The sequence below is a fragment of the Oncorhynchus clarkii genome, chromosome 23 (assembly GCF_045791955.1).
Source record: "Oncorhynchus clarkii lewisi isolate Uvic-CL-2024 chromosome 23, UVic_Ocla_1.0, whole genome shotgun sequence".
Lineage (NCBI taxonomy): Eukaryota > Metazoa > Chordata > Actinopteri > Salmoniformes > Salmonidae > Oncorhynchus > Oncorhynchus clarkii.
In genome coordinates, this window is record NC_092169.1 from 63,024,868 (window position 1) to 63,039,731 (window position 14,864).

At 45.7% G+C, this 14,864-nt stretch overlaps 1 protein-coding gene across 3 annotated transcripts in view; it reads right to left on the reverse strand.

Annotated features, from left to right (window-relative positions):
- LOC139381595 (phytanoyl-CoA hydroxylase-interacting protein-like) overlaps positions 1–13,949 on the reverse strand; it is a 30,068-nt gene extending 16,119 nt beyond the window's left edge. For 2 of the 3 annotated variants that reach the window (XM_071125245.1, XM_071125244.1), the window contains exons 1-2: positions 13,754–13,949; positions 3,547–3,743 (exon numbers count right to left, since the gene is read on the reverse strand). In XM_071125245.1, the coding sequence (XP_070981346.1) occupies positions 3,547–3,743; positions 13,754–13,859 (303 nt within the window). In that variant the 5' untranslated portion in view covers positions 13,860–13,949. Of the gene's footprint in view, positions 1–3,546; positions 3,744–3,835; positions 3,886–13,753 lie in introns of those variants that run through there. The other variant, XM_071125246.1, reaches the window with a different exon arrangement.
- Between the last annotated feature and the right edge of the window lie 915 nt (positions 13,950–14,864).

Sequence of the window (14,864 nt, forward strand, 5' to 3'; positions counted from 1 at the left end):
GTACTCAAAATGCCCTGAGTTGGTACTAAACACCATCTTCCACTCGTCTCCCTCCCGGATGCGCACCAGGTGGTATGCGCTCCTGAGATCCAGTTTTGTGAAGAAGCGTGCCCCTTGAATTGACTCAATCGCCGTGACAATACGAGATAGCGGGTAACTGAGCCTCACCGTGATTTGTTTGAGACCATGGGCGCAGACCTCCATCCTTCTTCTTCACAAAAAATAAACTTGAGGAGACGGGTGAAGTGGAGGACCGAATGTACCCCTGACGCAGGGATTTGGAGACATATGTCTCCATAGCCACCATCTCCGCTTGCGACAGGGGATACATGTGACTCCTGGGAAGTGCACCAGGAGATTTATCGCACAATCCCCCCGTCGATGGGGTGGTAATTGAGTCGCCTTCTTTTTACAGAAGGCGAGAGCCAAATCGGCATATTCGGGGAGGATGTCCACAGTGGGGACCTGGTCTGGACTTTCCACCGTAGTAGCATCATCAGAAACCCCTACACACCTCCCTGAGCACTCTTGCGACCACCCCGTGAGAGCCCTCTGTTGCCATGAAATGGTGAGGTCATGATGAGCCAACCAGGGAAGGCCCAGTACCACGGGAAACGCAAGAGAGTCAATGAGAAAGACACTGATTCTCTCCTCATGACTCCCCTGCGTCACCATGGCCAGGGAGATAGTGGCTTCCCTGATTAGCCCGGACCCCAATGGTCGACTATCCAGAGCGTGAACTGGGAAAGGTCTAACCACAGGAATAATGGGGATCGCTAAACTAAGAGCGAGCGCTCTGTCAATAAAATTCCCAGCTGCGCCTGAATCGACAAGCGCCTTATGCTGGGAATGCGGGGGGAAATCAGGTAAACAAACAGGTACAAACAGTTGGACAACAGAGGACTCTGGGTGAGAGTGGTGCAGACTCACCTGGGGTGACGCCAGAGTGCCCTGCCTCCTGCCTCGACCCCCAGAGGGACCAACCCGGCACCGACCGGCAGTGTGCCCTCTGCGGCCACAGATGTTGCACAAACTGGAACCCCCTCCGGTCTCCCCTCCGGTCACCGCCCCTCCCAGCTCCAAAGGTTCAGGAGAGGGGGTGCGAGGGGATGGAACCACCAGACCCCGATCTGAACGTCCGCGGGTAGCCAGCAGGTTGTCCAGCCGGATGGAAAGGTTCACCAGCTGATCCAATGTGAGGGTGGTGTCTCTGCAGGCCAACTCCTGACGGACGTCCTCGCGCAGACTGCAACGGTAGTGGTCGATCAGGGCCATATCGTTCCATCCCATGCCGACAGCCAGGGTCCTAAACTCCAGGGCCAACTCCTGGGTGCTCCTCGTCTCCTGCCTCAGCTGGAAGAGGCGCTCACCCACCACTCTACCCTTGTGCTGGTGGTTGTAGACCGCCCGGAAACGGCGGGTGAACTCTGTGAAGTCCTCCGACGCCGCTTCTCCTTCTCCCCACATGCCGTTGGCCCACTCCAGAGATTTCCCTGAGAGGCACGAGATGAGGGCGGACACCATCTCCCTTCCCGAGGGAGCCGGGTAAACGGTGCCCAGGTATAGGTCCAGCTGTAACAGGAAACCCTGGCACCGTGCCGCCGTCCCATCATACTCCCCGGGAAGGGCAAGACGCATCGCACTGGGACTGGTTCAAGGAGGAGTGAGTAGTAGAGGTTCGGGTTGCGTTGTTGAAGGCGCTGGAGGACCTCCCTGTCTCTCCCAACGGTCCAGGGTCTGGATAACTTGATCCATGATGGCACCGAGATGGTGGATTACTTTCGCTTGCTCCTGGATGCGCTCCTCGACCCCTATACCAGGGGCACCTGTTCCTGCTGATTCCATAGTAGGTCGGGAATTCTGTAAGGAGTGCGTAACTGGTGGCAGGGAAGTCAAACGCAGGAGAGCAGAACTTGTTGAATAGCCGGAGCAGTTTAATATATAAAACTATACTTTGTGCATGACACAAGCAATTTTTCCAACAATTGTTTACAGACAGATTATTTAACTTATAATTCATTGTATCACAATTCCAGTGAGTCAGAAGTTTACATACACTAAGTTGAATGTGCCTTTAAACAGCTTGGGAAATTCCAGAAAATTATGTCATGGCTTTAGAAGCTTCTGATAGGCTAATTTACATAATTTGAGTCAATTGGAGGTGTATTTGTGGATGTATTTCAAGGCCTACCTTCAAACTCAGTGCCTCTGCTTGACATCATGGGAAAATGTAAAGAAATCAGTCAAGACCACAGAAAAAGAATTGTAGACCTCCACAAGTCTGGTTCATCCTTGGGAGCAATTTCCAAACGTCTGAAGGTACCGTGTTCAACTGTACAAACGATAGTACGGAAGTATAAACAACATGGGACCACGCAGTCGTCATACCGGTCAGGGAGGAGACGCGTTCTGTCTCCTAGAGATGAGCGTACTTTGGTGCGAAAAGTGCAAATCAATCCCAGAACAACAGCAAAGGACCTTGTGAAGATGCTGGAGGAAACAGGTACAAAAGTATCTATATCCACAGTAAAATGAGTCCTATATCGACACTCAGCAAGGAAGAAGCCACTGCTCCAAAACCACCATCAAAAGCCAGACTACAGTTTGCAACTGCACATGGGGACAAAGGTTGCACTTTTTGGAGAAATGTCCTCTCGTCTGATGAAACAAAAATAGAACTGTTTGGCCATAATGACCATTGTAATGTTTGGAGGAAAAAGGGGGAGGCTTGCAAGCCGAAGAACACCATCCCAGCTGTGAAGCACGGGGGTGGCAGCATCATGTTGTGGGGGTACTTTGCTGCAGGAGGGACTGGTGCACTTCACAAAAATAGATGGCATCATGAGGTAGGAAAATGATGTGGATATATTGAAGCAACATCTCAAGACATCAGTCAGGAAGTTAAAGCTTGGTCACAAATGGGTCTTCCAAATGGACAATGACCCCAAGCATACTTCCAAAGTTGTGGCAAAATGGCCTAAGGACAACAAAGTCAAGGTATTGGAGTGGCCATCACAAAGCCCTGACCTCAATCCCATAGACAATTCGTGGGCAGAACTGAAAAAGCGTATGCGAGCATGGAGGCCTACAAACCTGACTCAGTTACACCAGCTCTGTCAGGAGGAATGGGCCAAAATTCACACAACTTATTGTGGGAAGCTTGTGGAAGGCTACCTGAACCGTTTGACCCAAGTTAAACAATTTAAAGGAAATGCTACCAAATACTAATTGGGTGTATGTAAACCTATGACCCACTGGGAATGTGATGAAAGAAATAAAAGCTGAAATAAATAATTCTCTCTACTATCTGACATTTCACATTCTTAAAATAAAGTGGTGATCCTAACTGACCTAAGACAGGGAATGTTTTACTAGGATTAAATGTCAGAAATTGTGAAAAACTGAGTTTAAATGTATTTGGCTAAGGTGTATGTAAACTTCCGACTTCAACTGTACATTACCGTACAGCCCTGAAGCATGTCTGAACAATGTACTGTATAATGTACTGTATCTTGTGTTTGAACTATATGATGGACTGTATCTAACCTTGTGTTTGAACTTGTTGGAGTTATTGTGCTCCTTCTTGTTGAGGTCTATGAAGTAGTTAGTGATGTGGTCCTTGGCTCTACAGTCCATGTCCCAGTTGATCTTGAAGGAGTCACAGGTGATGTTGGTGATCTTGACGTTCTGAGGAACAGGAAGATCCTCCTTTTCCGCGATGCTGCTGTCCTGAGAGTTGTCTCCTGTCAACACAGGAAGTAGACAACACAGTCAACAAATAGTAAATAAATCAATAAAGGCATTAGAGAGAGGGAGAGGAGATCAACATGCTTACAGGTTGCAGCTGTTGGGGATCTGCTCTGCCTCCAGCACACCTGTCTCCACTCACACAGTCAGATACACCGAGAGAGAGAGAGAGAGAGAGAGAGAGAGAGAGAGAGAGAGAGGGGAGAGAGAGATACACAGAGAGAGAAACAAAGAGAGAGAGAGAGAGAGATCGAGAGAGATCGAGAGAGATCGAGAGAGAGAGAGAGAGAGAGAGGGATAGAGAGAGAGAGAGAGAGAGAGAGAGAGAGAGAGAGAGAGAACCCTGGGGGAGTGGCGGCAGGATAGGGAAACACAGGATGAGAAGTAGAGGGCGTGGCAGGGGCAGATGTAACAAAAGTAAGAGAATGGTATGGGGTATAGCCAACTGTAAATGGTATGTTGTAACAGAATGGTATGGGGTATAGCTCACTAAGTGGTATGTAGTAACAGAATGGTATGGGGTATAGCCTACTGTAAGTGGTATGTAGTAACAGAATGGTATGGGGTATAGCCTACTGTAAGTGGTATGTAGTAACAGAATGGTATGGGGTATAGCCTACTGTAAGTGGTATGTAGTAACAGAATGGTATGGGGTATAGCCTACTGTAAGTGGTATGTAGTAACAGAATGGTATGGGGTATAGCTCACTGTAAGTGGTATGTAGTAACAGAATGGTATGGGGTATAGCTCACTGTAAGTGGTATGTAGTAACAGAATGGTATGGGGTATAGCCTACTGTAAGTGGTATGTAGTAACAGAATGGTATGGGGTATAGCCTACTGTAAGTGGTATGTAGTAACAGAATGGTATGGGGTATAGCCTACTGTAAGTGGTATGTAGTAACAGAATGGTATGGGGTATAGCCTACTGTAAGTGGTATGTAGTAACAGAATGGTATGGGGTATAGCTCACTGTAAGTGGTATGTAGTAACAGAATGGTATGGGGTATAGCCTACTGTAAGTGGTATGTAGTAACAGAATGGTATGGGGTATAGCTCACTGTAAGTGGTATGTAGTAACAGAATGGTATGGGGTATAGCTCACTGTAAGTGGTATGTAGTAACAGAATGGTATGGGGTATAGCTCACTGTAAGTGGTATGTAGTAACATAATGGTATGGGGTATAGCCTACTGTAAGTGGTATGCAGTAACAGAATGGTATGGGGTATAGCCTACTGTAAGTGGTATGTAGTAACAGAATGGTATGGGGTATAGCCTACTGTAAGTGGTATGTTGTAACATAATGGTATGGGGTATAGCCTACTGTAAGTGGTATGTAGTAACAGAATGGTATGGGGTATAGCCTACTGTAAGTGGTATGCAGTAACAGAATGGTATGGGGTATAGCCTACTGTAAGTGGTATGTAGTAACAGAATGGTATGGGGTATAGCCTACTGTAAGTGGTATGTTGTAACATAATGGTATGGGGTATAGCCTACTGTAAGTGGTATGTAGTAACAGAATGGTATGGGGTATAGCCTACTGTAAGTGGTATGTAGTAACAGAATGGTATGGGGTATAGCTCACTGTAAGTGGTATGTAGTAACAGAATGGTATGGGGTATAGCGTACTGTAATTAATGTTTTTATTTTATTTCACCTTTATTTAACCAGGTAGGCTAGTTTAGAACAAGTTCTCATTTACAACTGTGACCTGGCCAAGATGAAGCAAAGCAGTGTGACACAGACAACAACACAGAGTTGCACATGGAACAAACAAAACATAGTCAATAATACAGTAGAACAAGAGAAAACAAAACAAAGTCTATATACAGTGAGTGCAAATGAGGTAAGATAAGGGAGTTAAGGCAATAAATAGGCCATGGTGGCAAAGTAAATACAATATAGCAATTAAACACTGGAATGGTAGATGTGCAGAAGATGAATGTGCAAGTAGAGATACTGGGGTGTAAAGGAGTGTTTGCTATTCCCATGTGTAACTCTGTGTTGTTTGTGTCTCACTGCTTTGCTTTATCTTGGCCAGGTCGCAGTTGTAAATGAGAACTTGTTCTCAACTAGCCTACCTGGTTAAATAAAGGTGTTCTCAACTAGCCTACCTGGTTAAATAAAGGTGAAATAAAAAATATGAAAAATAAACATTATCAAGCATTTCACACATGTTGTCCAGATACTGACTGTTAGCACTTGGTGGTCTATAGCAGCTTCCCACCAGAATGGGCTTTAGGTGAGGCAGATGAACCTGTAGCCATATTACTTCAACAGTATTTAACATGAGATCCTCTCTAATCTTTACAGGTATGTGGTTCTGAATATAAATGGCCACACCTCCACCTTTGGCATTTCTGTCTTTACTGTAGATTTTATAACCATGTATTGCTATCACTGTAACATCTAAGTGAGTTTCAGAGATGGTCAGAATATGAATGTCATCTGTTACTAGCAAATTCTTGATTTCATGAACCTTGTTTCTTAACTGGCTGCCTTACATCCGGATGTGATTAGGAGTCCCATAGGGCGGCGGGCAATTGGCCCTGCGTCGTCCGGGTTTGGCCTGAGTAGGCCGTCATTGTAAATAATAATTTGTTCTTAACTGACTTACCTAGTTAAATAAAAATTAAAAAAAATTAAGCTACATATGTTAATGTGGGCTATGTTCAACACTTTTCTGGGATGCCTTATTGTTTTTATTGCTTTACTGGGAAGCTTAGCAGAGGTAGACATGCTCAGGTTATTTATGTTAGTGCAGGGTAAGCTGCACACGGTGGATTTCCTGCTAAGGCAAACCGCCTCAGTGCTAACAGTATAACTCTCGTCAAAGACGCATGATTACTTCATACAATAGTTGTAGGATCAGCAGAGGCATTCAGGGCAGTTAGAGGGTGTTTGTGTTTTTAAAAAAAACTTATTTTGTACATAATGTTGCTACTGCCGCTTATGACTGAAAATAACTTCTGGACATCAGAACAGTAATTTAACGAGTCCGACAAGCCCGGCGTGAACGACATACTTATTTTCCGGGAACAGGCCCAAATCCCCGTCATTTGTGTGAAGAGACGAGGGAGAAAAAGAGGATGGAGGGCAGGCTGCCTTCTGAGGATTCGTAGGTGATTGAATAAACCCCCCTGCCATCCGTTCTACTAGCTAACGTGCAATCATTGGAAAATAAAATTGACGACTTACAAGGAAGATTAAACTACCAAGGGGACATTAAAAACTGTAATATCTTATGCTTCATGGATTCATGGCTGAACGACGACATTATCAACATACAGCTGGCTGGTTATACGCTGTATGGGCAGGGTAGAACAGCAGCGTCTGGTAAGACAAGGGGTGGAGCACAATGCATATATGTAAACAACAGCTGGTGCACGATATCTAAGGAAATCTTGAGGTTTTGCGCACCTGAGGTAGAGTATCTCATGATAAGCTGTAGATCACACTATCTAAATAGATAGTTTTCAGCTGTATTTTTCGTAGCTGTCTACATACCACAACAGACCAATGCTGGCACTAAGACTGTACTCAATGAGATGTATAAGCAAACAGGAAAAAGCTTATTCAGATGCCGGGGACTTTAATGCAGGGAAACTTAAATCTGTTTTACCAAATTTCTATCAGGATGTGCAACCAGAGGGAAAAAAACTCAAGACCACCATTACTCCACACAGAGATGGGTACAAGCTCTCTCTCATCCTCCATTTGGCAAATCTGACCATAATTCTATCCTCCTGATTCCTGCTTACAAGCAGAAATTCAAGCAGGAAGTACCAGTGACTCGGTCAATAAAAAAGTTGTCAGATGAAGCAGATGCTAAGCTACAGGAATTTTTGCTAGCACACTGGAATATGTTCCGGGATTCTTCCGATGGCATTGAGGAGTATACCACCTCAGTCATTGCCTTCATCAATAAGTGCACCGATGACGTTGTCCCCACAGTGACTGTACGTACATACCCCAACCAGAAGCCATGGATTACAGGCAACAATCGTACTGAGCAAAAGGCTAGAGCTGCCGTTATCAAGGAGCAGGACTCTAATAAGGAAGCTTATAAGAAATCCCGCTATGCCCTCTGACGAACCATCAAACAGGCAAAGACTTCCGCCGAAGTTGGCTCCCCTGCCTGTTCAGGCGGTGCTCGGCGGTCGTCGTCACCGTCCTACTAGCCGCTACCGATCCATTTTTCGTTTGTCTGTTGGTTTTGTCTTATTAGTTTCACCTGTGTGTATTTTAGTTTAATTAGCTTCCCTATATGTAGTAGGTTGTCCCGCCCTTGTTTTGTGCGGAATTGTTTTTGTTACTCTGTTGGATCGTGGTTTTCATGTGTGTATTCTCCGGACTGTTTGGTCCTGTGTTTGGGCTGGTTTGTTCTATGCCCTGTATGTTGGCGTGACCGTTGTTTGGCCGGAGAATAAATCATGATATACTGAACCCTGCTCTCTGCGCCTGATTCCAACCCTCCACTCCTAGTATCCCGTGACAAAGTGTCAATACAGGACTAAGATCGAATTGTACTAAACCGGCTCCAACGCTCGTCGGATGTGGCAGGGCTTGCAAACCATTACAGACTACAAAGGGAAGCACAGCCGTGAGCTGCCCAATGACACGAGCCTACCAGGTGAGCTAAACTACTTCTATGCTCGCTTCGAGGCAAATAACACTGAAACATGCATGAGAGAACCAGCATCCTGACGGGATGCATCTCTGCCTGGTATGGAAACTGCTCGGCCTCCAACCACAAGGCACTACAGAGGGTAGTGCACACGGTCCAGTACATCACCGGGGCTAAGCTTCCTGCCATCCTGGACCTCTATACCAGGCATTGTCAGAGGAAGGCCCTAAAAACTGTCAAAGACTCCAAGCCACCCTAGTCATAGACTGCTCTCTCTGCTACCGCACTGCAAGCGGTACCAGAGCACCAAGTCTAGGTAAAAGAGGCTTCTAAACAGCTTCTACCCCCAAGCCATAAGACTCATGAACAGCTAATCAAAATGGCTACCCAGACTAATGGCTACCCAGACTATATACCCCCTGTATATAGCCACGCTATTGTTATTTACTACTGCTCTTTAATTATTTGTTATTCTTATCTCTTACTTTTTGGGGGGTATTTTCTTAAAACTGCATTGTTGGTTAAGGGCTTGTAAGTAAGCATTTCACTGTAAGGTCTTGTTGTACAATACAGTGCCTTGCGAAAGTATTCGGCCCCCTTGAACTTTGCGACCTTTTGCCACATTTCAGGCTTCAAACATAAAGATATAAAACTGTATTTTTTTGTGAAGAATCAACAACAAGTGGGACACAATCATGAAGTGGAACGACATTTATTGGATATTTCAAACTTTTTTAACAAATCAAAAACTGAAAAATTGGGCGTGCAAAATTATTCAGCCCCCTTAAGTTAATACTTTGTAGCGCCACCTTTTGCTGCGATTACAGCTGTAAGTCGCTTGGGGTATGTCTCTATCAGTTTTGCACATCGAGAGACTGAAATTTTTTCCCATTCCTCCTTGCAAAACAGCTCGAGCTCAGTGAGGTTGGATGGAGAGCATTTGTGAACAGCAGTTTTCAGTTCTTTCCACAGATTCTCGATTGGATTCAGGTCTGGACTTTGACTTGGCCATTCTAACACCTGGATATGTTTATTTTTGAACCATTCCATTGTAGATTTTGCTTTATGTTTTGGATCATTGTCTTTTTGGAAGACAAATCTCCGTCCCAGTCTCAGGTCTTTTGCAGACTCCATCAGGTTTTCTTCCAGAATGGTCCTGTATTTGGCTCCATCCATCTTCCCATCAATTTTAACCATCTTCTCTGTCCCTGCTGAAGAAAAGCAGGCCCAAACCATGATGCTGCCACCACCATGTTTGACAGTGGGGATGGTGTGTTCAGCTGTGTTGCTTTTACGCCAAACATAACGTTTTGCATTGTTGCCAAAAAGTTCAATTTTGGTTTCATCTGACCAGAGCACCTTCTTCCACATGTTTGGTGTGTCTCCCAGGTGGCTTGTGGCAAACTTTAAACAACACTTTTTATGGATATCTTTAAGAAATGGCTTTCTTCTTGCAACTCATCCATAAAGGCCAGATTTGTGCAATATACGACTGATTGTTGTCCTATGGACAGAGTCTCCCACCTCAGCTGTAGATCTCTGCAGTTCATCCAGAGTGATCATGGGCCTCTTGGCTGCATCTCTGATCAGTCTTCTCCTTGTATGAGCTGAAAGTGTAGAGGGACGGCCAGGTCTTGGTAGATTTGCAGTGGTCTGATACTCCTTCCATTTCAATATTATCGCTTGCACAGTGCTCCTTGGGATGTTTAAAGCTTGGGAAATATTTTTGTATCCAAATCCGGCTTTAAACTTCTTCACAACACTATCTCGGACCTGCCTGGTGTGTTCCTTGTTCTTCATGATGCTCTCTGCACTTTCAAACGGACCTCTGAGACTATCACAGTGCAGGTGCATTTATACGGAGACTTGATTACACACAGGTGGATTGTATTCATCATCATTAGTAATTTAGGTCAACATTGGATCATTCAGAGATCCTCACTGAACTTCTGGAGAGAGTTTGATGCACTGAAAGTAAAGGGGCTGAATAATTTTGCACGCACAATTTTTCAGTTTTTGATTTGTTAAAAAAGTTTGAAATATCCAATAAATGTCGTTCCACTTCATGATTGTGTCCCACTTGTTGTTGATTCTTCACACAAAAATACAGTTTTATATCTTTATGTTTGAAGCCTGAAATGTGGCAAAAGGTCTCAAAGTTCAAGGGGGCCGAATACTTTCGCAAGGCACTGTACCCATTGTATTCGGCGCATGCGACAAATACAATTAGATTTGATTTGTTCCGGACGACCATGTGACCACGCTCTCCGTAGCTGACGTGAATAAGACCTAGACTTATTACAGGTCAACATTCACAAGGCCACAGGGCCAGACGGATTACCAGGACGTGTACTCCGAGCATGCGCTGACCAACTGGCAAGTCTCTTCAATGACATTTTCAACCTCTCCCTGACCGAGTCTGTGATACCAACATGTTTCAAGCACACCACCATAGTCCCTGTGCCCAAGAACACAAAGGCAACCTGCCTAAATGACTACAGACACGTAGCACTCACGTCTGTAGCTTGAAGTGCTTTGAAAGGCTGGTCATGGTTCACATCAACACCATTATCCCAGAAACCCTAGACCCACTCTAATTTGCATACCGTCCTAAAAGATCCATAGATGATGCAATCTCTATTGCACTCCACACTGCCCTTTCCCACCTGAACAAAAGGAACACCTACGTGAGAATGCTGTTCATTGACTACAGCTCAGCATTCAACACCATAGCGCCCTCAAAGCTCATCAATAACCTAAGGACCCTGGGACTTAACACCTCCCTCTGCAACTGGATCCTAGACTTCCTGATAGGCCACCCCCAGGTGGTAAGGGTAGGTAACAACACATCCGCCACGCTGATCCTCAACACAGGGGCTCCTCATGGGTGCGTGCTCAGTCCCCTCCTGTACTCCCTGTTCACTCATGACTGCACGGCCAAGCACGTCTCCAACACCATCATTAAGTTTGATGATGACACAACAGTGGTAGGTCTGATCACCGACAACGATGAGACAGCCTATAGGGAGGAGGTCAGAGACCTGGCCGTGTGGTGCCAGGACAACAAACTCTTCCTCAACATGATCAAGACAAAGGAGATGATTGTGGACTACAGGAAAAGGAGGACCGAGCACGCCCCCATTCTCATCGAGGGGGCTGTAGTGGAGCAGGTTGAGAGTTTCAAGTTCCTTGGTGTCCACATCAACAACAAAGTAGAATGGTCCAAACTCACCAAGACAGTTGTGAAGAGGGCACAACAAAACCTTATCCCCCTCAGGAGACTGAAAAGATTTGACATTGGTCAAGGCTTCTAAACAGCTTCTACCCCCCCCCCCCCCCCCCATTTATGCCACTGCTACTCTCTCTTATTAGCTGTGTATAGTCACTTTAATAACTCTACCTACATGTACATATTACCTCAATTACCTTGACTAACCGGTGCCCCCGCACATTGACTCTGTACCAGTACCCCCTGTATATAGTCTCGCTATTTTTATTTTCCTGCTGCTCTTAAAGTACTTGTTACTTTTATTTCTTATTATTATTTGTATTTTTTAAACTGCATTGTTGGTTAGGGACTAGTAAAGTAAGCATTACTCTGTACCGGTACCCCCTGTATATAGCCTCCACATTGACTCTGTACCGGTACCCCCTGTATATAGCCTCCACATTGACTCTGTACCGGTACCCCCTGTATGTAGCCTCCACATTGACTTTGTACCGGTTACCCCGTGTATATAGCCTCCACATTGACTCAGTACCGGTACCCCCTGTATATAGCCTCCACATTGACTCTGTACCGGTACCCCCTGTATATAGCCTCCACATTGACTCAGTACCGGTACCCCCTGTATATAGCCTCCACATTGACTCTGTACCGGTACCCCCTGTATATAGCCTCCACATTGACTCTGTACCGGTACCCCCTGTATATAGCCTCCACATTGACTCAGTACCGGTACCCCCTGTATATAGCCTCCACATTGACTCTGTACCGGTACCCCCTGTATATAGACTCCACATTGACTCAGTACCGGTACCCCCTGTATATAGCCTCCACATTGACTCTGTACCGGTACCCCCTGTATATAGCCTCCACATTGACTCTGTACCGGTACCCCCTGTATATAGCCTCCACATTGACTCAGTACCGGTACCCCCTGTATATAGCCTCCACATTGACTCTGTACCGGTACCCCCTGTATATAGCCTCCACATTGACTCAGTACCGGTACCCCCTCGTATATAGCCTCCAGATTGACTCAGTACCGGTGCACCCTGTATATAGCCTCCACATTGACTCAGTACCGATGCACCCATGTATATAGCCTCCACATTGACTAAGTACCGGTACCCCCCTGTATATAGCCTCCAGATTGACTCAGTACCGGTACCCCCTGTATATAGCCTCCACATTGACTCTGTACCGGTACCCCCATGTATATAGCCTCCACATTGACTCTGTACCGGTACCCCCTGTATATAGCCTCCACATTGACTCTGTACCGGTACCCCCTGTATATAGCCTCCACATTGACTCAGTACCGGTACCCCCTGTATATAGTCTTCCAGATTGACTCTGTACCGGTACCCCCCTGTATATAGCCTCCACATTTACTCTGTACCGGTACCCCCTGTATATAGTCTCCAGATTGACTCTGTACCGGTACCCCCCTGTATATAGCCTCCACATTGACTCTGTACCGGTAACCCCTGTATATAGCCTCCACATTGACTCTGTACCGGTACCCCCTGTATATAGCCTCCATATTGACTCTGTACCGGTACCCCCTGTATATAGCCTCCACATTGACTCTGTACCGGTACCCTCTGTATATAGCCTCCACATTGACTCTGTACCGGTACCCTCTGTATATAGCCTCCACATTGACTCTGTACCGGTACCCCCTGTATATAGCCTCCACATTGACTCTGTACCGGTACCCTCTGTATATAGCCTCCACATTGACTCTGTACCGGTACCCCCTGTATATAGCCTCCACATTGACTCTGTACCGGTACCCCCCTGTATATAGCCTCCACATTGACTAAGTACTGGTACCCCCTGTATATAGCCTCCACATTGACTCAGTACCGGTGCCCCTCTGTATATAGCCTCCACATTGACTCAGTACCGGTGCCCCTCTGTATATAGCCTCTTATTGTTATGTTATTGTGTTATTTTCTTATTTAGTTTATTTGGTAAATATTTACTTACCTCTTCTTGAACTGCACTGTTGGTTAAGGGCTTGTAAATCAGCATTTCACGGTAAGGGCGGCAGGGTCAAGTGACAAATAAAGTTTGATTTGACCAATGCAGGCTACACAGCGCTCCTTCAGCCGTGGCCCTGCTGCCCTCCGGGGTCAGGTACTTACCTTCCCTGTCACTCGGCTGTATCAAGTCCAGGTTCAGGTTCTTCATCATGTCGTCACAACGGCTGACAGGGCTGCTGGTGCTGTCGTCCACACGCGGAACCTCCATGGCCTTTACAACGTCTCCTACTGTTGTCTCTTCGTCGTGCTGGACTGATCTTCACCTTCAATACACAGTCCAGTCACTCGCTGTGCTCAGTGCTCCCCGCCCCTCCTCCCCTCCCTTCCTCCTCTGATCCCCTCCCCTGCTCCTCTCGGGTCCCCTTCCAGTGCTCAAGCAGCTTCAGCACAGCAGCATGGCACGGCACTACTTGGACAAACGGTCCCCGCTGAGACGCAGTGGATAAACGGAAAGAAATGGAGAAAAAGGAGGGAACATGACATTATCTATTAGACACGTTATTGAATTATTAATGCGTTACTGATGTAACAGGCCACGTGTGTTTATTCAGCCTCAGGGCAGAGGACATAGAGCAGGGATTAGCAGAAAAAATGAATTAAATGACGGTTGATGTAACCAGATTACTCTGCTGCGCCCTGTGTCGCAGCTCCTATGAAACCTCTGTCGCCTTTTCATCACGTTCATCTCTATTTCCATCACAAATAAAGGACAAGGACAGTAAATGCTTCATTTGAAATGTGACAATATGCTGCAGGCTCCTACTTTCACCTCTGGTGGCAAACCATCAGATCTAATCAAATGTTATTTGTCACAAGCTTCATAATCAACAGGTGTAGTAGACCTTAAACAGGTGTAGTAGACCTTTTCCAACAATGCAGATTCAAAGATATAGATAGATAGATAAATAGAAAGATAGATAGATAGATAAATAGATAAATAAAACATTTAAATAGTCACGAGGAATAAATACACAGTGAATAACGAATAACGAGTAAAGATAGCATGGCTATATACAGGAAATACCAGTACTGAGTGGAGGTACCCCTGCACATCCACTCAGTAGTGGTACTCCCTGTATACAGCCACGTTAGTACCTGGTACTTCCTGTATATAGCCATGTTATTACCTGGTACTCCCTGTATATAACTATGGTATTACCTGGTACTCCCTGTATATAGCCATGTTGTTACCTGGTACTTCCTGTATATAATC